General features: G+C 35.0%; 2 protein-coding genes across 2 annotated transcripts; both read left to right on the top strand.

Moving 5' to 3' along the window:
• Positions 1-1,688: 1,688 nt before the first annotated feature.
• LOC142527180 (E3 ubiquitin-protein ligase ATL42-like) lies at positions 1,689-3,142 on the top strand. Its single transcript, XM_075631907.1, has one exon. It carries the CDS (start codon positions 1,774-1,776, stop codon positions 3,034-3,036), a length of 1,263 nt encoding a protein of 420 aa, XP_075488022.1. The 5' UTR covers positions 1,689-1,773; the 3' UTR covers positions 3,037-3,142.
• A 3,886-nt stretch (positions 3,143-7,028) lies between these two features.
• On the top strand, positions 7,029-23,361 carry LOC142526265 (26S proteasome non-ATPase regulatory subunit 2 homolog A-like). Its single transcript, XM_075630528.1, has 25 exons — positions 7,029-7,380; positions 7,567-7,667; positions 12,950-13,070; positions 13,168-13,227; positions 13,826-13,893; positions 14,213-14,255; positions 16,254-16,319; positions 16,508-16,546; positions 16,648-16,730; positions 17,067-17,181; positions 17,473-17,547; positions 18,417-18,575; positions 18,748-18,855; positions 18,953-19,057; positions 19,143-19,283; positions 19,402-19,506; positions 19,653-19,874; positions 20,244-20,357; positions 20,464-20,679; positions 20,818-20,877; positions 20,990-21,103; positions 21,212-21,297; positions 22,198-22,306; positions 22,404-22,582; positions 22,651-23,361. Exons 1-25 carry the CDS (start codon positions 7,252-7,254, stop codon positions 22,724-22,726), a joined length of 2,694 nt encoding a protein of 897 aa, XP_075486643.1. The 5' UTR covers positions 7,029-7,251; the 3' UTR covers positions 22,727-23,361.
• Positions 23,362-23,517: the final 156 nt, after the last annotated feature.

The raw sequence follows: 23,517 nt of genomic DNA, 5'->3' as shown, positions 1-23,517 counted from the left end.
TTGGAGAAGTGTTCATTCACCCCCCTCTAAACTCTTCCTCGATTCCCAACATATATATAGTTTTGATATACTTCTCACTCATCGTGCTCATTTTCGTGTATACCATTAAGATATCATTTATATATTGGATGTGATATATCATATCCATCCAATAGATTAGCGATACTTGAGTATGAAATTGGGGTACGGTGGATGTGCAATATATAATATATATATATATATATATATATATATATATATATATATATATATATATATATGCTAATTAATTAATTATTGTCTGGATAACTTAATTTATCCAACAATAATTCTTCTTGTTTGTTTCATTTCTATGTATATATTTATTCTACTAGCATTGTTGGTACCAAAGAGACTTTTCTAAAAATAATAGTAGAATTTGAAATTGTTAAATAAATAAATAATTAATTTTTTTTAGAAAAATAACTTTTAAGTTATCCCCCAAATTATTTATAATTATAATTGGATTAAATCTCTGTAGACAAGAGATCAGATTATATGTCAAATGCTATTACCAAACAACTGTTGGCCCCTACCCCTTATTTATTTCGAATGAAATAAATCGCTTGTCAATTGTCATTAACCCAGGAAATATTTATTTTTTTTAAAAAAAAAGGCAGGAAAAACTTCTTTATTCGGATAAAATAATAGAAATTGAATTCCCGAATTTAAAATTTTCCAAATATATTTTTTTCAACAAATATGTATGTTTTCATGTATATCCTATAACCCTCATGAATTAAATAAGCTTCAATAAATTTATGACATAATAATTTTTCTTGGTCCACTGTTGGACTTGACTCAATTTTTTTTGTAATAAAAATAATTAATAACCGGTGATCGTAAAAAAATATAATACCAATCCTGAATATATCTTTGTAATTTCAAAAAAGACATTTATTTAATCACAATATTCGTAATTATGTCAAAATTTTATATTTGATTAATTATTTTACGTATTTATATTTTAATTATATATTATTTTTTAGACAAAAACTTGTGTCAGATAGTCTTACGAGTCGTATTCTGTGAGACGAATTTCTTATTTGGATCATCCATGAAAAATTAGTAATTTTTATGCTAAGAATATTATTTTTTTTTTGTGAATATCGGTAGGTTGACTCGTCTCACAGATAAAGATTCGTGAGACCGTCTCACAAGAGATCTACTCTATTTTTTATTTATAAAACAACACCCAATCATATAGCTAGTTTTTTTTTTAATCAATTACTTTAGTTTTTTACAAGTAAATTCTTGATCGATTAAAAAAAAATTTGACTGGAGTGCGCATGCAAGGGCGGGCCCGGTCTAAAGCAAGTAGCGAATTAACTAAAGGGTCAAATCCGCAGCTGGCCTTGTTTTTAATACTTATATGATCAAATGTAGGCATCGTTGAAAACAGATAGAACTTTGTTATATGCTGTCAAATAATCCAAATTTTTATATGTGTCACACATTTTGGCTTCATGTTTCAAGCACATTTCAACCTGCAAACTCCTTCAAGATGCTCTTTCAATTAAACTAAGTTCTTGACTCAAAGACACAAACAAAATTCCAGAGAGGAAACCAAGTTTAATCCATTATCCACACACTAGCTGTTCTAAAAATTATATATTAGTTTTTTGCTTTTTTAAGACAATAAGTCATCCTCAATTCAGTATTTCTTTGTTTGCCATAATGGACCACTCTATTTGAGCTTTGTATCAACAATAAATACGTACAAGACACACGAGTAAGTTTCTTGAAGTCAAATGAATGGATATTTCAAGAAACATGGTCATCATTCTATTCATTTTCACAACTGTTAGAGCTCAAACAACATCGAATCAGGGCGATATGAATCCGCTCCATCCGAGCATTGCAGTGGTACTGGTCGTTCTATCTATCATGTTCGGTATGACTTTTATCATAGTAGCCTACGCCAAGTTCTGCCACAGGCACGCGCCATATCCTGTAAACCAAATCCAGGATCCACCAAGGGTCGTAAGATCAATGTCTCGTTTTTCGGGTGTTGATAGGACGATAATCGAGTCTCTCCCATTTTTCAGATTTTCTTCACTTAAGGGATCAAAAGAAGGCCTTGAATGTGCCGTCTGTTTGTCGAGCTTCGAAGATTGTGAAATTCTTCGTCTGCTGCCAAAATGTCGCCACGCATTCCATATGAACTGTATCGACAAATGGCTCGAAAAACACTCTAGCTGCCCTCTTTGTAGGTATAGATTTGATGTTGAAGACCTCAAATACTTTACATACACAAACAGCTTCAGAAACCAGCAAACTAATCATTCATCAGAAGAGCAGCAAAATCTTGAATTCTATATCCAAAGGGAGGAGAATCCTCTTCAAGAAAATTCGTCGAGATTCAACGTGGCCACCACATTTCAGAAACTTTCCAGATTAAAAGGAGAAGAACCCTCGATTCGAAAACTGGAAGCTGATCGAAATGTTCGCAGATTTCAGCACAAGATCATAATATCAGACGTGCTCCAGAAAAGCCGGTGGAGCGAAGTTAACTCATCAGACCTGATGTCCTTGAGTTCTGATATGCTTAATGCTTTTTCCAGTAGACGTTTCTCGCCAGCAGGAACGAGCAGAGACAGTTTTAACAAAGAAACTTTATCGAAAGAACAAAAGTTGAAGATTAAAGACGACATCGAAAGGAAGCGAATGTATGAATCCATGATGATCAGTGCTAGAACTGGAAATGTTGTATCCGACCATCCAAGCTGTAGCTCTCTTTGTGCTGGAAATGTTGAGTTAGATGAACATTGTGGAGTTTCAAGATTGCTGGATTCGGATCAAAGGAGATCGATGTCAGAAATGACAAATATTTCGAGATTTGCGGAATTTGGTATCAAAAACAGCAGCGTGAATGGAGCATCAACACATGGAAACATAGAAAAGAATGATAAGATTAAGAGGCTCTGGCTACCTATAGCAAGACGTACGATTCAACGGTTCGCGAGTCAAGAAAAGAACTTGTTAGATACTCACAATCTAGGACCAGATCATGTTTGAATTCATTGAAGTTCATAGAACAAGTCTTCCGATTACACTGTAATTTTTTTGTCAATAAGCTTATATTTAGTAAGATTTTTCCTTGAGAGGGGCATGCAACTCACTATATGGCATCATCTATTTTGATATTTTTAAACATGAATAGGATATATGTTTGCGTCCCTAGCTTATAACATGATATACCAACCAGGTTCTACAATCCTTCTAAACAACAGCAGAGACCACCTCAAAATATTAGGTAAGTATGGTAGTTTAACATTTATTTGAGTAGAGTCAAAATATTCGTAAAAAATTATGATAATCGGGAAGAGAATACAAAGTGCAAGATAAAGGTAAGACGAAACGAGAAAGATAACGATGCAATAAGTCGTCCTACCCGTTTTAAATCGGCTAAAAATTTCCGAATCAAATGATAATGAAGATGATTGCTACATAACACATCACATACATAAACACAGAATGATGTGAACTTGGCTGCAGCATCACTAAATCAAATAACTAAAAAAGAACTAGAATTAGACTAAATATGAAGCGGAATCGACTAACTGTCATATTTTGCAGCTTTCCAACCAAATGGACACCATGATTTTTGTCCAAAATCCTAGAAAGACGGCTACAAGTACAGCTTTCGTAGAACAATGCAATTGAAGGAACGGTTAAACCTCCCGCATCTGTTCAAACCTTCGAGAAAAAAAAAGAGAGAAAGCATTAAGCATTGAATTCATCGATCTTGGAAACTGCCATTTTCGAGCATGTAATGCAACAGTTGGTTCTGTAAACAGCAGCATGCTTCTTCCCTTCTCGACCAAACTTACCCATTAATTTTACAATATTGATTTGCTCAAAAATGATTTATATACCAAATTCATTAATTAATTTCTCATTCATCTTAAATCATTTTTGAGCAAATCAATATTGTAAAATTATATACTTGAAATTTAGATTTCAATTTCCAAATCAGTTCCGACTTTTATAAGGCGAATTTGTTCGATTAATTTTTAAAGTTTATATAACTAAGAACTCATTTTTCCAACAATCATCATCAAAGTTAAAAAATGCACGAATCATAGGGACATGTCCTTTAAATTCGGGTATTATATTCCATGTATCATGATGATTCACCATGTTCCTAAAACAAATATAACTTAATGAATGTTTATTCAGGGTCCAACTTTAGTAATATTTATCAAAATAATGAATGTGTACACAAATAACAAATATGAGAAAATATCATAACAAAGTTTCATTAATAACTGAATTCGTTCTTATTACAAAATCACACGAAGAAACCAAGTCTCATGCTGTTTACATCATCCTTCAATTTTTGTGGTGTCATGCCTTTAGTCAAAGGATCGTCAATCATCAATTCAGTGTTAATGTATTCTGAAAGGAATATTTTATTCCTACTTAATTCATATTTTATCTAATTAGAAATATTATATTTTGCATTTTTAGAAATTTAAATTGATCAGATGATAAGATTTACTCATAGATAATTTTGTTCTTGAGATTTATCCCACAATTTAATTTAAGAACTTATCTCTAAGATATAACATCCTAGATTTGAATAGAGTTTTATTCTTAAAGAATTCTTGTTTTCCTTGTTTGTAGGATGTGGGTATCTATGGAAAGATAGATAGGGCAAAGATAAAGACCTATATAGATGTGATATTGATGGAAGAAAGTGTACCGTGTTTTCGAGATAATTGCTAAGCAACGGCTGGAGGATTTTCTGAACTTGCACAAGTTCAGTATTGAAGATTTCCGTGAGAAGACTTTGTGTGATTGATTCACAGACCTTCCGTGTTGCTGATTGGTGTTGACGACACTCAATAACAACTACTGACGCAGAGTGTTGATTGAAGAGTGGTTTCGTTTGATTTTAAGCAATACATTTTTATTTTATGCATCTAATTTTTAGTATTGGTTTATTTTGATGCATTTTAATTCTTTGGAGTGTTAATGAATTTAGTTTTGTTAATCTCACCAGTATTGTTTTGGTGTAAACAATTTACATATTTTTCTAGTGAATTTTTGCTATGAGGCATTGCACAAATTTTTATACTTGTGCATAATTTAAATCTGGGCTCTATTTACTCAAGTTATACTTGTGTGTCAATAATTAATTTCTGCTGCATGTTGTGTGCTCGTGTTGACAACACCACCCATTATACTTATTTTTTGTACGTTTATGATTAACAACCCCTTTCATACTCGATAACCAATGTCTTATATTTAACATGTTATATTATATTATTGCTAAATACTTAATGTCGACGTGTTTACGTCGATGTCTACTATTGTTATTCTTAGTCATAAAAAAAAACATTTAAATTATCATAAAACATCCTCAATGCTCTAGAAATATAATATACATTTCTAAGTCCCGAAACGAAACTCTTCATCCATACATCATGTGAAGTGACATCAAAACAAGATACTAACTCAACCTCCATAGTGAAAGTAACAGTCAAGGTTTGCTTCGCGTTTCTCCAAGATACAGCTCCACCAACTAGCAAGAAAATATATCCAGAGTAGATTTTCTTGAATCAATGCAGCCAACATACTCTGAGTTAGAGTAATCAACTATTCCCGAATTCTCAGTTTGTCTGAACATAAGCATGTAGTCTTTGATCCCTTGAAGGTACTCGGTCACTTTATTTACAGTTTTCCATTGGTCTATATCCGAGCTACTATGATATCTTCCCAACATTCCAAATGTATATGTAATGTGAAGTCTAGTACAAAATTAAGCATATATCAAGCTTCCAACAAAAGAAGCATAATGCATTTTTTTATTTGTTCCTTTTCAAAGTCATTTTTTGAATACTGGTCTAAATTGAATTTGTCATCCTTCGTAACGATAGTTACACTTGCTGAACAATCCTTCATCCAAGACCTATCTAACACTTTGTTGATATATGTCTCCTGAGATAATCCTAAGATCTCTCGAGATCTATCCATGCGTATCTTGATGTCGATGACATGAGATGCATCATCCACATCCTTCATATCAAAGTTTTTAAATAGAGATTATTTCACATCATATAACAAACTCGTATAATTGATTGCAAATAATATATAATTCACATATAGAATAAGGAAACAAATCTTACTCTCAATGACATTCTGATACATACATTGATCCATAATATTCTCTGCGACACCAAATGAAGAGACACCATCATGAAACTTTAGATACCACTGACAGGGAGGGGGGACTTGTTTCAATCAATTTATAGATTTTTAAGCTTGCACACCAAGTGTTCACCACCACTAAAAAAAAATCCTTCTGGTTGTTTCACATAAATCTTTTCTTCCATATCACTATTGATAAATGTCGTTTTCATGTTCATTTGTTGCAACTCTAAGTCAAAATATACATATAATACTGTAATTATGTGAAGAGAAACTTTCTTGGAGACATATAAAAACATATCTCCCCAGACGAATCATTCTATTTGAGTGAATTCCTTATCAACAAGTCTCGTTTTATATCTTTTAATTTTGCACAATGGATCTCTCATTGTTTTGAAGACACATTCACATCTAATGGTGTTTCCACCATTAGTAAACTGAACAAGATCTCAGAATCGATTTGATGTCATCAAATTCATTTATTCTTTTATGACATCCTATGATAATTTTGATTCACTATCACTCATGGCCTATGAAAACGTTTCAGGATCATTTTCAACTCCAATGTTAAAGTCTGATTCTTACATATACTCAATCTAGTCACTACGTATTGCTAGTTTTCTTATTATAGGAGATCTCCTTAAGTTGTATCTTGAGGAGCTTTTTAATCAATTGTTTGATCAATAATTGTTTCTTGTTCGCATTTTATGGATATAATTGGACAATGTTTTTTTAGAAAATGAAATATATAGAGAAAAAATGGGTCAAGTAAAAATCAATTTGAATAGTGTCCATGTTAACTGTTATAGACTGGAGGACACTTACTGTCGGGTAGCCCAATATATTTGGGCCACGTAGAAGCCCATTGTGCAGAAGAGATCTGAAAGCACAAGGTTCTTGCTTGGGGAAAGGGAAACCTTAGCTACGCCTCAATATTGCATACCTCTAATCGGTTCAAACTTATTTAACTGCTCCATAATCATCCTAGATTTTGGGTTTTTGGTGTGAATTTCGTTTCCAATACAAGAATATTTTCACCGCTACTCGGTTCCAGAGTTTTTGTTGTAGGCATTATAGATGGCACCAGCTGAGCCGAACAACGGTAGCGGCGGCGTCGCTGGCGATGGAGTCACTAAGGATCAGGCTTCAGTGAAGGCGCCTTCAAAAGACCCAAAAAAGAAGGATGAGAAGAAAGACGAAGATCTGGTGAGTGCCAAAATTAATTTAAACATTATAATTTTGTTCCCAGTTAGCTGGGAAACTTTAATTTTCCAAGTTAATTGGAAGTTATGTATGTAGTAGCATAGTTGTTCATTTGAATGTATATTTCTTGTGTATTTGTCTGTTGTCATGGAATTGGTGCACTTTTTATTTGCCACTTTTGTGTTGTAGTCGGAGGAGGACTTGGCTTTGAAGCAGCAGTTGGAGTTGTACGTGGAGAGGGTGCAAGACTCTGATCCCGGACTGCAGAAAGTTGCTCTGGAGAGCATGAGGTTTGTAGTATTTCCATGTTAAATTATATTTTCCAATTAAAGACAGCATGCTATTTGGGTCTGCTGGAGATTATTTCTTTGTCTAAGAGGCCATTTTCGTTGTGATGGAAAATGGCAACTGAGAAATGGTTGTCATCTGGGGACATGATTTTGGTTTCAATGCCCGCAAGATTACCTGGTACCTTGGCATCAATTCCCTGCACTTTAATCTCATGATGGTTATTAAATTATGGTGTTTGATATCACTGAGTTTATTGCCGAGGCTGAAAAGCTGAGAAAATACTTGTTTATTTAGTGCCTTTTTTCCTGGGAGATAAATGGAGTTCTGAATCTGGTGAGCGAATATAACATTTTGGGTTTCTGATCCTTGTGGAAAACAAGTAATGTAAGCTTGTATAAACTGAGGCTGCACGTGATAACATGATGACCAGATGCATAAGGTATTTGAAAAATGCTATTACTGCTACTTTTGGGGGAAAATGATTTGTTGTTTGAGAAACAGAGAGAATAGGAATCTGTTGAAATATGGCTTTCTTAATGGACTTAACTGGCTTTTCTTCTATTGAACAAAGACTAGGATTTGAGTTAGAAATTGCCGAGTTGCTGACTAAATAACTGTTGCAACTTACATAGATTTTGTCAGACCAAGGACTCGAAATAAGATGATTTGAACTATCTCAAGATTAATTAATTATGTGACAGGTAAAATGTGAAACTTTCAAAATGTCACTGAATTTCTGGTTTTTTATTGAAGAGTGGCATATTTTTTGAAGAGTGGTATAAGTTCATGAAGAAACTGAAGGATTAAAAGTTCAGGTATACAAATGGAATAAAGAGGTCTTTGGGGATGTGGATGTGGATGTGAAATACGCGGAGTTAGTTAAAATTATTATACAGTTGGACGAGCTAGAGACATGGGGGAATTGGTCGGATGTTTTTATTGAGGAAAGAAGGGTAGTGAGGTGCGAAATGGAAGAAATGTTTTTTAGAAGGTTTCAAATGGAAAGACAAAAAGTAGAAGTGAGATGACCGAGGGAAGGGGACCAAAACTCGAAGTTTTTTCATGCCTTACTAAATAATCGAAGGAATAGATCACTGGTAGATAAATTGGAATTGGAAGATGGGTCTGTGGTTACGAAGGTTTGTCAAATTGAAGAGTCTATAATCAGTTTTTATAGGAAACTGGATGGTGGGGGTGGGGGTTCGACGGGCTGGAGTGGAGCCCTATAAGTAGGGTGGATGTGTAGGAGTTGGAGATTCCGTTTTCAGAGGAAGATATTAAAAGAGCGGTGTTTGATAGCAATGGACCGATGGCTCCAGGGCGGGACTGGTTTACATTGGCTTTTTATCAAAGTTGTTGGGATACAGGCAAAGATGATTTAGTGAAGGTGTTTAACAAATTCTTTGAAGGAGGCGTGGTCAATGAGATTACCAATGAGACTTACATTTGTCTAAGCCCTAAGAAACAACATGCGGTCAAGGTGAAGGACTTTAGGCCAATCAGTCTGATAACGAGCTTGTATAAGATTTTGGCTAAGGTCGTAATGAATAGGTTGAAGTAAGTCTTGAGCGAAACGATAGCGGATAATCAATGTGCATTTATACAAGGGAGACATATTCTAGACTGTTGTCTGATAGCTAATGAAATAGTATGAGGAGTGTAGACGAAAGAAGAAGAAAAGGGTGGATATTCAAAGTTGTTCTGGAAAAGTCGTATGATAATGTGGATTGGAGATTTTTGGATTTCGTGCTACAAAAGAAAGGTTTTGGTGCTAGATGGAGAAAGTGGATAAAGGGTTGCATATCGAATGTCTCTTTTTTGATATTTATTAATGGAAGGCCATGTGGTAAAATAAAAGGGGGAGAGAGGTCTTAGGTAAGGGGATCCATTATCTTTTTTGCTATTTAATCTTGTGATTGATGGATTGGGGCGGTTGGTGGATAGGGCTAAGGTTGCGAATGAAGTCAAGGGGTTGGAAGTTGGTAGAGATAAATAGAGCTATCTCACATCCAATTTGCGGATGACACTTTATTTTTTGTTAAATATAAGAGGCGTTTGCATTGTTTGGTGGAGATATTTAACTCTTTTAGCAAGAAGTCAAGACTGAAGATTAACTTGGAAAAAAGTGTTTTGTTGGGATTAAATTGTTCGGAAATGGAAGTGGAAGGGTTGGCTTCAAAGATTGAGTGTAAAAATGAGGAGTGACCAATTAAATATCTTGAGGTATCGTTGGGAGGTAATTCTCGGAATTATGACTTTTGGGAACCTGTGGTATCTAAGATGTCAAAGAAACTAGCAAGCTGAAAAAAAAAAACGTTTTTATCAAGGGGGAGACCGATTAACCTTGATAGCGCCAGTGTTGAGTGCGATGCCAACGTATTTCATGTCTCTATTTAAAGTACCATTAGGTGTGGTAGATAGTAGGAAAAGATTACGAGGGATTTTCTGTGGGATGGAGAAGGGGCATTGCCATTTGGTTGCTTGGGATCAAGTTTGCAAACGAAAAGATGAGGGTGGTTGGAATGGGGAAGATTTGCTTGACGAATAAGACACATGGAAATGGTGGTGGAGATGTTATGTGGAGAGGGAACCTTTGTGGAAAAAAGTTATTAAGAGCATTTATAGATTGCAAGATAATGGTTGGGACATGAGGTTGGCAAGGAATATGACTTTTAGAAATCCCTGGAAATTTATCACTCGATCTTATCTGGATTTTCATCTCTTAGTTAGGGCGGTGTTCAAAGTGGGGAATATAATTCGTTTTTGGGAGGATACTTGGTGGGGGGTTTCGTCGTTTAAAGATCATTTTTCATCTTTTTTCCAGATCTCCTCGAGTTATAACAAACCTATTAGCAGTTTCATTATTGAGGTGGACCTTCTGGTTAATTCCACCTATGCCTGGGATTTGCGCTTCAAAAGGGCTTTGAATGAGGTTGAAATTGACGAGTTGAGTACTTTGTTAGGGATTTTAGAAACTGTTCATTTGGAGTTGGGTAAGGCGGATTTTAGGGTTTGGTTGGGGGACTCTTCAAGGTCTTTTTCCTGTCAAATCTTTTTTACGAGTCTTTTTTTCCGGTCACTAATTTTCACAATTTCCATTTTTTTTTTATAATATCTGGAGAGAACCTATCTCACATGAGGCTCAAGTTTTCGTGTGGGCTGTGGCGTTGGGAAAATTGCCGACTTGCGATTCTTTGCCAAAATGATGGCCTAACTGTGCATTATGTCTGAACTCATGTACACTATGCGGAACAAAGAGCATAATCAAGATCACCTACTTTTGCATTGTTTGTTTACGAGTGGAATTTAGAACATAGTATTGCAAGAATTGGGTATGAAGTAGATATTTCCAAGAGTGGCGCACAATATGTTTCTTTTGGACCTGGGATTACCTAACGGATGGAAATGTCGGACCTTTTGGAATGTGGTAGACCATTGCTTATTTCAGTCAATCTAGTTGGAGCGGAACAGAAGAATTTTCAACGATATAGCAGAGTCTATAGAAAATGTTTGGGAAAATATCAGATTTAGGGTTGCTAGTTGAACGAGAAAGATGCAGAGTTTAATCTCAGATCTAGTCAGTGATTAGAAATTTTTGTGTCATTGACGATAACATAGTCTTTCTTGTATTGTGCTTTTGTGGATATCTTATCCGCCTCCTTGTACTCTGTTTTCTTATTTTAATATAATTTCGTTTCATGTAAAAAAAATCACCGAGATTCACCGCGTTCATGATTACCTAGAAACTGTGTTGATGCATTATGCCCCAACATCCGAATTTTTTCAAGCAAATTGTCCATCCTAATAGTATTTTATAATAAATTGTTGGAAATGTATTATTTGGATCCAGACATACTGTTCCAATTTAATTGAATTTAATGTAATTCTCGTAATTACGGTTGGATTTTGATGTGATTTTTTCCTTGTAGATTTAGAAGTTTTTCGTTTATGTTAGGACCTATAGTATAGTAACTTGCACATAAAGAACAGAGATAACATACACTTCTACTAAATTTCGCTACTTTGACCTATTTTGCACACCTACAACTCTTATTTCAGTTTCTAACTGGCCTTCTGTCTTCATTACCCATTTTTTGCTCGTCGTATATATTGGAACATGCCTTATTAGCCTCAACCGGGTATAAGAAGTAGAGGTGTACAGTCAGTTATAACCGAACCGAAATGAACAAGAATGAACAAACCGATTTTTTCGATCAACCGAACCGACCGATTTTAGCCATTAAAACGGTTAAACCGGTTACCGAAACAACCGGTTTTTGATTTTTTAAAAACTAGAATTTTCAATTTTTTTGCCCCTCGTCTAATTTTTTATTGAATTCCGACAATCAGTTATTTCTCAAAGTTGAAATGAAAATTGAAAAAAATATTGCTTGAATGTATATGCCCACTATCAAAGTTTTAACTAAAAAACCCCAACACAAAAAAAAATCACAATGAAAGTCAAGCCCAAACTCTTATAATTTAATTTTTTAATATATATAAATCTATATCGGTTTAATCGGTTTAACCAAATTTTCAAAATCAAAATCAAAACCGAACCGATTAAACCAATATTTTTGAAAAAAAAACCTATCGACCTATTTAACCGAATCGAATTTCTGATTCAATTCGGTCGGTTATTTTAGTTAAACCGATGTTTTGCTCACCCCTAATAGGAAGTGTTGGTCCATTGTGAAAGGGTGGACTATTTTTACGATTGAGCAACATAGAATATGGGCCGCAGTTTAAAGATTGTGGTCAAAAAGTCATTTGGTGGTGAATCCCGGTATTCTTAAGGCTGAAAATCTTATGCAATGCCTGGATGGTTTATGACTAAAGTTTTGCAGATTTTTCGAAAATCTTTCCAGAATTTTGAAATAAATCAACCAGAAATTTGGAGTTTATAAATTTGGTCAAGTATGAATCAGCGTCCTAAACTCTAACAACCTGTATTCACACGACTTATATGGGTTGGATTTCTTTCTGTTATGATGATTGTTGAGTTGTTTATTTTAGATCGACTGTAAACATAGTAATTTTTTTCCATAATTATCCAATTTTAGATCGACTGTAAACATAGTAATTTTTTTTTCAAACATGGATAATTATGCATGATTTTTGGCTTTTATCAAACCTATCAATGAAAAATACTAAAAAATTGAGCCTATTTAATAAAATATTTGAGGATTAGCCACTTCCACTTCTTAACATTGGAATAAAGTATGTTGTGCTAATTGATGACATGATCTATCCGGTGGTTGATGTATGTTTTTCACTTTAGGCAAGAAATTCGTACTGCAACAAGTTCCATGACTTCAGTTCCAAAGCCTTTGAAGTTCTTGCGTCCTCATTATGGAACTCTACAAGCACATTATGAGAAAATGGCAGACTCGGACCTCAAGGTGAAAAATATCAGGCATTATTCAATTATCATATGGTATCAAACTATCAGAGTGTCAACTTCTCTGATTTAGAAATTTTTTAAATTATTTTGTGCAGAAACTCCTTGCAGATATACTCTCTGTTTTGGCCTTGACAATGTCTCCTGAAGGAGAGAGGGTACACTTACTCAACCCACTGCGTTAGCATAGGTTTTTTAGTTCTTTTCACAGCATCACAGTTATTGTCTTATTAGATATGCAGCTAAACTTTTTTCCATGCAATTTTGTGAAACATTGAATGAAATAAACAAAACAAAAGAGTTCATTTGAGGTGATTACAGTTATGACTTGATATTTTGTACATTTACATTAACCTCTTATAAACTAATTTAGTCAGCTATCAATTATTTGTTGCACATCCAACCCAGACTTTAAGTTCTTCAAAACAATTATCATTGAATTTCTTTCCAAATTAATCCACACAATGAAACAGTTTCGTTTCTTTGCAAATATCTGCATTTGTTTCTTCAATCCGTGAAATAACAACCTTCTTCATAGAGTATCTAATATCTGCATTTGTTTCTTCAACCCATGAAATAACAACCTTCTTCATAGAGTATCTGAGGATAGATCTCCGTACAATATGAAGTCTAAATAGTTTTATTCTTATAAGTAATATAATTGGGTTTGGATGCGGAATAGCGTACTGGAGTCTAAGTTTGTGTTTTGTGTGTACAATATGATGACCTTTTAAGTGCAACTGCCAAAAATTGCAGGCGAGCTTGAAATACAGATTGTTAGGGACAGACGGTGATATTGGTTCATGGGGTCATGAGTATGTCAGGTGAGAATCCCTATCCATTTAGTCCTATTGGTTGGTAACCTGTGACATTAAAAAAGTACTCCTTCACTAGGCAACCTTCACATATCTTGTTTATTTCTCGTGTGTTCCTCATTCTTGCTGTCCTATTTATTTCATTCACTGGTGTGCATTGCACAAGTCGTGTATCAAGGTGAAACGTGACTAATCGAGGAAATTTTGTGCATCTCATGATGATTTTTTTTTCTACTTTATGTTTTAGCCAGTTGTGTTCTTACAACATTGTTTGAAGAATTTATAATTTTTTTTTATTATTTTGGGTATTGATGCCATGCTAATGCAGGAATTTGGCTGGAGAAATTGCTCTAGAGTATGGAAAACGGCAGGTTAGACCATTTATGGGACTTTTCACTCTTAAACGCATGCAAATGCTCAGAGTACTTGCAAATTTTGATTGATTGTTCTAGTATTATTTTCCGCCTTTATGTATTTTGATACATTGTATTACGACTCAATCCTGAACAATTAGTGTGCTTCATAATTGAATTGAAACCAACTTAATTCGGTTTGTTTTAAATTCTCTATGTTGATTTAGGTGTTCTGTCACTGAGAATTCTGTTTTAATCGAGGTTGTAATAAGAATCTCAACTTGTTATAGTTTGTTCGGATTTTTTCTTTATCAAACTTTGAATGTTTTCCGTTCGAATGTTGACATCATCAAGTTGATAAAAGGCAATAATTTTGGTAATTTTGGGTAGTGTTCTGAGAAAATGTATTTTGGGAGTTTGCAATGGAGAATGTAACGAGTGACTATTTTTTTATTTGGTATTAAACATTTTTTCTAGTAGATGTCATGCCATTAAAATTTGGGTTAATTGCATCGGCCCTCGTGTGAAAAGTCTAAAAAGCATTACCGTATCCTCAGTATTTTTTAAATCGAGCACATTTAACCCCCGTGTTAAAAAAAACTCAAGCACATTTACCCAATTTCTAAGGGTTTTTATGTCTGATTTTTAAAAGAACATGGTTTTAAATAATTAAGTTTTTAAAGGGGTTTTTTTACTTTTTTGAATTTTTATTGGTGTGCTGAGTTTTTCCTTAAAATTTGTTGGGTAGCTGATAAAAAAATTGTTGGGTTATCGCTAGTCAAGTCGTACACTATGGAATATAAGGAATTTTAAAGTTTTGAAGATAAACTGAGTTTTCAATATAATATAATAATAGAGTATTTTCAGGGCATGCAAATCAATTAAGAATAATGGTTATGTTGAAAAATATAAAAATAAGATAAGTATTTCGTCGGGAGATTGTATTGGAGAACGTGATATATGTTTGTTTTTGTTTTTGGTAGAGTGGAAATTGTCTTTGAAAACATTATCACGAATAGCCTCTGTCTTTCAACTTCAATGAATTAAATGCACAGACTTTAGTACAAGTGTATGTTTTTGTTTCGGTAGAATGGAAATGTTCTTGAAAAACATTATATCACGAATAGCCTGTCTTTCAGCTCCATTTAATACAGCCTTTTTATATAAAATCATTTTGAGAAATAGCCGTGGAAATCATTGTAGGAGGAGGAAAGTAGTTGTCGAATAATCCCGTTTCTTTTCTGCATTATTTTACAGCCTGATATGTAATTAATTCATGTCGTATCTTTCTTACAAAACAACACATAAAAAACTTATCTAGCCTTCTAGAAGTATAACCTATTTATTTAACTTTTAATAATTAGAAGCTTAGAGTAACCTACAGGTATAAAATGATCTAAATTGGAAAATTATCATGATCTAAATTGGAAAATTATCAGGTGTAAAAATATGATGAAGGTTTTTATTATAGATAGAAATGCTGAGGGTGACGTTGAGAAGGAGGATTTTGGGTGACTCAGGATTCTGTCATGGACGTCGTGATTTGGATTAATGAACAAGATGAAGTGTGGGATAATGTTAGTAGGAAAAATAGTGTACAAAATAAAACCAAAAAATAAAAAATATATCAAATGTGAATGCAACAACACCCTTTATTACAAAGCAGAAAAGAGATTAAAGTTTGTTACACGGAGTCAAGGATCTAGTCGGTTGATTTCTGTGGATTATATGGTCCCTAACTCCTACTTGAATAGTCTTTTTACTCTTACCACTTTGTTTTTGCAGTTTGGGAATATCATCTACTTTGATATACTCAGTCAGGAATCCACGCCAATTATGTTGCTTTGAATAATGACTTGGGTGAATTTTATGATTTTTATTTGGAAAATTTGAAAGAGTTGAAATTTACACCTTTCTCCTTTTGCTTGATGCTTGAAGTTTCTTTATGAACGTTACTGCTTATGCTCTAGAAATAAAATGTCTGAACAGGTTTCTTTGCTGCGTGATCAATTTCAGGGTGAAGAAACCTCAATAGATGATTTAATGGACCTGGTTGTGCAAATTGTTGCTTTCCATATGAAGGTACGATCGTTGTCGTGTACTGTTATTTGTTTAATATTAAGGTAGAGCAGTTAATAGTCTTATTTGATATATATAATTATTACCTTCTGTCTCCACCGTAAGCAGTAAGTTTTTAATTTAAGTTGTGTATATCTTCTTTTGTTCTTAGAATAAAGTTTTTGGATTGGTTTTGTTCATGTCTTTTGCAGCATAATGCTGAGCCCGAGGCAGTTGATCTTTTGATGGAGGTATTATTGCCGATCCTTAAATGTATTTATTTTGTCATGAAGAATTTAGTGAACATCACAAAAATAGAGAACAAATTTTTCTATTCCTCTTTTTTATCCAGGTTGAAGACCTTGATCTGTTAGTTGAGCATGTGGACAGCACAAATTATAAAAGGACATGCCTATACCTTACTAGTTCGGCAAAGTAAGTGGATGTTTGAGCGTATTTTTAGATTTGTGTCACTCTATTGGCGGCCATTTTTGCATTGAATAGCTAACTCTTTCATTGATCACAAGCCTCTTCTGTTACCCTTTTGCTGTTTCAATGGGTATATGAGACCAAAAACTTAACCGGGAGTTCTATATTAAATTTTAGATGGAAGGAGTGTTCTAGTCGATGTGGTCTGGCTTGATCTGTTGGCTATTGAAATTGATATTGAAAAGCGACAATTTTTTATTGCGTTCCTCGTTGTTTTGGTGGTCAAGTTTGTCATTTATATTGCAGCTTTACATATTTTGTTGCTGTATATAAAAAATTCAGGTATCTTCCTGGACCAGATGACATGTTGGTTCTGGATATCGCACACACTATCTACATGAAATTTGAAGAATATCCCAGAGCCCTGCAGATTGCTCTGTACCTTGACAATATGCAGGTTTGTATTTAGTGTGATTATGGTATTCTTACTTCAGGACTTCTAATCGAGGAAACTTTGCATGGAAGTTTGTGGTGTGAGATTGTATATCATGTATCAGATGTGAAATCATAGATCCAAGAATAATATACGTGCCTTGTTTACCTGACAAAACTTTATGTTTAGGGACAAATTTTTTTTAAGGCCCACTGTGTGTATTTTTTAAATCAAAAGACACGGTGGGTCTATTGGGCATACTTTCCTCTTATGATGTTTATTCCTCTATTATTATGTCTGGGTTTTCTTTTGCAGTATGTGAAACAACTCTTCACAACTTGTAATGATCTTAAGAAAAAGCGGCAGTTTTGCTTTATACTTGCTCGGCATGTAAGTCATCTGCATTTTTTCTTGCAGTTAATTCGTCGTCAACCTTTCTTTTATTTTCTTTTCGTTGTGTATCCTTGATTTCTGTCTCTGTTTACTTTGTTTCTGCGCATATTTTTAAAGTTTTGGGATATGTGTGTTTTGGGTGGTAATTGTTTTTGCTTTGTTTTCTGCTGCACTGCAGAACAGTTAACGGTTGAACTAGAGGTCTATATGATAGCTCTCAGAGTTGAAAGGGTTATTGTCACTAAAGCATATGTAGTCGGCCTGTAAATCTTAGAATAATATTATATCCGACACTTGGTGAAGGAATTACTTACTTTCCTCATATGGCTGAACCATTGTGAATTATATCATGTAGAGCATGAACGTGCATAATCTTCCGATTTTGAGCTTTGGTTGAGATTTAATTGTTGGTTACAATCTGCTGTTGCATTTTTTGTATTGCTATTTGGCATTCTCCTTAATGCTCATGCCTCTCATGTTACATAGGATGACTGTGTGTGTCTGTGGGTGGTTAAATAAATAATGGATAAGAGAAAGTGAGAGCGAAAAATAATATATGTAAACCGGTATATGATATTTTTCTTGTCTTTTATTAAGAAAGTTTGCACTTAGAAATATTTGTTATAAATCTGTCTTCACACATTATTAAACTGATTGTATAGAAGGCTTAGAGCATTCCTTTGAGTTTTGGAATTGAGGAAAACAAGTGGAATTGCATTTTGGTTCTTGTGACCTATGGGAAAATGTCATGCAGCCCATTTTAGACAGGGACAGTAGCTGGAAATATAAATCGATCAATCTTTTACGTTGCATTGGTGCTCGGTCCTTATAGATATATTGGTGCTCACTCTCTTGTTCTTATGCAGGGAATTACATTTGAACTTGATGAAGAAATGTGTGCTGATGATGAAGAAAGAGAAGCCTTGCAAGAAATCATTAATAACTCAAAGTTAAATGAAGGTTATCTTGCACTTGCGCGTGATATTGAAGTCATGGAGCCCAAATCTCCGGATGATATATACAAGGTCTGTCTGGTCTTTGATGTCTCACTTTTTTTCACTATCTTTGAGGTTCTTGCCTCTTGCATATTTTTGATCACCCTTGCTGGTAATGTGTATTTTTCCCGCGTTCCTTACAAGCATGATAAAAAATAAAAAGTATATTGTCTTGATTTTAATATTTTTTGTGGATCTATAGGCACATTTGCTTGATGGCCGAGGTAGTGGTGGGGGAACTGTTGATTCTGCCAGGCAGAACTTGGCTGCAACATTTGTCAATGCATTTGTAAATGCTGGCTTTGGTCAGGTATGCCATTGGTGGTATAAATAATTTTTCTACCAGGAAAAAGTCAAGGTGATCTCTCACTCTCTCTACTTAAAGTGGTGTCATTATATTCGTGCAGGATAAGTTGATGACACCTTCATCGGAAACATCAAGTGGTGGTTCTTCAACGAGCTGGCTCTTCAAAAATAAAGAACACGGAAAAGCCAGTGCTGCAGCTAGTCTGGTGTGTACTCTTCCTATTTGTCTATGTTTATTCTGTTTATTGATTTTCTACTAGCTAGAAGGTCATTATGTCTGAACCTTTGCAGGGCATGATTTTACTCTGGGATGTTGATTCTGGGCTTGCTCAACTTGATAAATATTTTCATAGCACTGACACTCATGTCATTGCTGGAGCATTACTAGGAGTTGGGATTGTGAATTGTAATGTCCAGAATGATTGTGATCCTGTAAGTTTCAGTTTCAGACCCGTGGGAATTTTGTGCATCTACTGACACATAAAATTCGTTTGTTTGATTATAATGTGGGCTTGTTACTTTCCTGACCTCTAATATTTTGTACTCTCAGGCATTGGCTCTTTTGGCTGAATACATTGATAAAGAAGATTCTTCTACCAGAATAGGTGCAATTATGGGCCTCGGTCTTGCATACGCAGGTTCTCAGAATGAGCAAGTGAGTTCATTTTGTGCAGAACCATAAAACAGCAGTTCAAGATTTTTATAACTTGATCTCTCTTGTTTTTGCTTCCTCCCATCCTTGAACAAAATTCGGTCTGTGATGCATTACACTTTGGTTCTAATTAGCTTTGCAACTTCCAGATTCGCAGTAAACTAACTCCCATACTTGGAGATTCAAAGGATTCTCTCGATGTGATTGCATTTACTGCAATATCGCTAGGCTTGGTGTATGTGGGTTCTTGTAATGAAGAGGTTGCACAGGCAATCATATTTGCGTTGATGGATCGAAGTGAGTCAGAATTGGGGGAGCCCCTCACTCGCCTCTTGTCCCTCGGTCTCGGTCTTCTGTACCTTGGAAAGCAGGTAAGAGATACTCCTGAATGTGGCTCAAAATCAATTGACACTTAATTTACATCAAGTTATTAGACAATTCGGTATCTAATAAACCTCAATAAGAGTATCGTTTATTCGTAAATTTCTGGTATGGAGCCATTAGGTGTAATGGTAGCTTAAATTCCCATCAAATGCAGCATAAAATCAAGCTATTGCAACCATTGTTGGAATTGGATCTGACACGCTTGTGCTCCTTAGTTAAAGTTTTTAATTTGCTCAAACATTTATTTCATGTTTGATTGGGATGAGCTCTCACAAGCACACTGTAAAAAGAAGCTGGATAAATTTCTTTGCTTTTAACGGTCAGGCTAGATTGTTTCTTTCTCTTCTGTATGACAGGAAAGTGTGGAAGCTACGGCTGAGGTTTCAAAAACTTTCAACGAAAAAATTAGAAAACATTGTGACATGACTCTGCTTTCTTGTGCTTATGCTGGAACTGGGAATGTTCTCAAGGTAATAAACCCTTGTTGCGCATCAAGGCATTTTAGTGTGTCAATTTTGGTGGTTCTTACCATTTTACTGTGTCAATTTTGATTCTTATTACCTTTTCCCATTATAGGTGCAACACTTCCTTGGTCAGTGTGCACATCATCTTGAGAAGGGTGAATCATACCAAGGACCAGCTGTTCTTGGAATTGCTATGGTAGCAATGGCAGAGGATCTGGGACTTGAGATGGCCATTCGGTCATTGGAGCATCTCTTGCAGTATGGGGAGCAGAATATTAGAAGAGCTGTTCCTTTGGCTCTAGGTCTCCTCTGCGTATCAAATCCAAAGGTACTTTTTTCTTTCTTTTCTCTTGTTCTATATCCTGTTTCTTTTCTTTTCCTTTTTTTTTTTTAAAAATCAAAATTCTTAAAGCCCCCTTAATTCGTGCCTATTAATTTTTTGGGGTTCCTTTGGTGGTCTGATCAGGTCAATGTCATGGACACATTAAGCAGGCTTAGTCATGATGCAGACACAGAAGTTGCAATGGTAGTTTGATACTTGAGCCGACGAGTTTTTGGTTGATTTTTTGTCATAGTCATTGTTGTGCAATTCATTGTTTGGACTTTGGTACTCAGTGTATACTTCTTGAACTATGTAGGCGGCCATTATTTCCTTGGGATTGATTGGTGCCGGTACCAATAATGCAAGAATTGCTGGAATGCTTCGTAATTTGTCAAGTTATTATTACAAAGATGCCAGTCTTCTTTTCTGTGTAGGGCCCATGTTGACCATTCTTGCATCTTGATGCATTTTTCATGCTCATTCAAATGTTGGTTATTTTTGCGTGAGTCAAAAATTATCTGCATTCCTAATTGTGCAGGTGCGGATCGCTCAAGGTCTTGTCCATATGGGCAAAGGGTTGTTAACGCTTTCACCCTACCATTCTGAAAGATTTTTGCTATCCCCGTAAGTTTTCTAGACTTCAACTCCTATTTGTAAAGAAAAAACGTATCTGTGGTATTTGATGGCAGTTTTCATATTTTACTTGATGCTTGGACTCTTCCATTATTTTCTAAAAATTGAAAGCGGTATGCGGTCTAAATAATGATCATGCTTTGAAAATTTTCTTAATTTTTTATGTGGAACATGCTTTGAAAATTATCGTAAAACTTTTGTATGGTGCAGCTGAGATAGTGGGGGTAATTTAACTAGTGTAATGATGACCATTTTTTGCTTATTTGAATGTAGAGAAGTGCAACTTGTTGCGACGCGTGCTTTACGTCATTGCCATGATACTTCTATTTTTTATCATATTGTCGTGATGTTCACATGGTTGCCGTTGTTTCTATCCTTTGATTTTGGGTGAAGTACGAGTAGTGAAGTCATTGTCATATATGTGGAGCTGGGGGCAACGCTTTCTTACAATTTCCTGCTGCCTGTTCAATATTTAGGGTCTGCTCTATACATCACTTGATAACCAATTATTCTCCTTGACCATTTGCAATAGAATTTTATGTCTGATGATTACAAGGCCTAAAAAATCTGGGTGGTGGTGATTGCTTTTTTAGAGTGAATTTCAAATCCATTTTTTTTTTGTCAAGTTAAACAATTTCAATATTAATTCTGGTTGATCCAAGATTATTTCTCAAATCAAATCCTCAGTCCAAGCTCAGACTCAAGAGGCATTTCGGTTTATTCGTATTTGACGATATGTATATTTTCATTCTAATATGAAGCACTACGATTTTATTGAAGGATTTTGCTTGGCTTTTACTGCATTATATTTTATGAAATCTTAAGCACCCCCACCCCCGCCCCTCCCTCGCAAGTCACACCCACACTCACTCTTCTTTTTCCTACTTCCAGTACTGCCCTGGCGGGACTCGTGACTATGCTGCATGCATGTCTTGACATGAAAGCTATCATCTTGGGGAAATATCATTATGTTCTTTACTTCCTTGTTCTGGCTATGCAGGTGTGACAGTACTCCATCTCTTGTTCTGTTTGTTATTCTCGTTCCCGTTATATTTGTTATGTGAATGCCCTTCTGTAATAAAAACGTCTGTCTGCAGCCAAGGATGCTGATGACAGTGGATGAAAACCTTAAACCTCTGTCAGTGCCTGTTCGTGTTGGCCAGGCTGTCGATGTTGTTGGTCAAGCAGGTCGGCCCAAGACCATAACGGGTTTCCAAACTCACTCGACTCCTGTTCTTCTATCTGCTGGTGATAGGGCAGAACTTGCAACTGAGAAGTAAGATATGTGCTCTAATGCTGGTGTTCAATCTTCAATCGCATGATAACACACGATGGTTTTTGCAGATATATACCTCTTTCGCCAATTCTTGAAGGATTTGTCATCTTAAAAGAAAACCCCGAGTACAAAGATGAAAATTGATACTGGTATGGAAGTGTTTGCAAACAAGTCTCAGCGAAGAACCTAATGGGGCTTGTGATAAACACGTAAATTGAAAGCCAAATCGATCAAGAATCATGCATCAGCGAAGATGGCAAGGACACTTTCTTTATTTCAGTTTTCTTCAGATTTGCATCTATGGTGGGTGCTTGACCGGACTGTTTAATAGCATTTTGAATTCGTGGATGGGGACGGAAGGGACTTGTTGTAAACATTGTTAATGTGGTAGGTAACCTGTTATTTTCGGTAAATCACAACTGCCACAAAATCATGGATGATAGTTACGACCTGATATCATCTTAACAAAGAGGTTCGGCGGATGAGATTCATTTGCAGCAGCTCACCTCTTTGTTTCGTGGAAAAAGGTTCATAGGAAGGATTGCTAGGACTTGGTGTTCATTCATTTGACTTGACCTTTTTCGATGATATTGATATTTAATTTCCAAATGTGAAGGAAAATATATTAATAATTTGTGTGAGAAGCTAAAGCCCGAACAAGATGACGTGGGTTTGTTTCCAAGTATGACACCATGTATTATAATAAATCTTGAATTTGATTTCCAAAGCGGCTAAACTTTATGTTGTCTTAAGTGAATTAAAATGCCCTCATTTTACCAGTTTTGGTCATTCCTCTCAATTATTATTAATTCATATTTAAATATAATTTGTCCGTAATTTCTTATAAAATCGTCGGAAACCCGCTTGTGTTCCTTATGCGAGACTTGAAAATTGTGATGTTTCCATTAAATTAGTTGTGTGCATCTTTTACTTTA

The sequence above is a fragment of the Primulina tabacum genome, chromosome 15 (genome assembly GCF_025594145.1).
Source record: "Primulina tabacum isolate GXHZ01 chromosome 15, ASM2559414v2, whole genome shotgun sequence".
NCBI classification, from domain to species: domain Eukaryota; kingdom Viridiplantae; phylum Streptophyta; class Magnoliopsida; order Lamiales; family Gesneriaceae; genus Primulina; species Primulina tabacum.
The sequence above is the reverse complement of the archived record's forward strand: the minus strand, read 5'-3'. Positions and strand labels throughout refer to the sequence as shown.

Coding starts and splice junctions, on each gene's coding strand:
- LOC142527180 (XM_075631907.1), top strand. CDS start 1,774: ATGGATATTTCAAGAAACATGGTCATCATTCTATTCATTTTCACAACT.
- LOC142526265 (XM_075630528.1), top strand. CDS start 7,252: ATGGCACCAGCTGAGCCGAACAACGGTAGCGGCGGCGTCGCTGGCGAT. Junction 13,894..14,212: donor TGGGGTCATGAGTATGTCAG/GTGAGAATCCCT, acceptor ATGCTAATGCAG/GAATTTGGCTGGAGAAATTG. Junction 21,104..21,211: donor ATGCCAGTCTTCTTTTCTGT/GTAGGGCCCATG, acceptor CTAATTGTGCAG/GTGCGGATCGCTCAAGGTCT.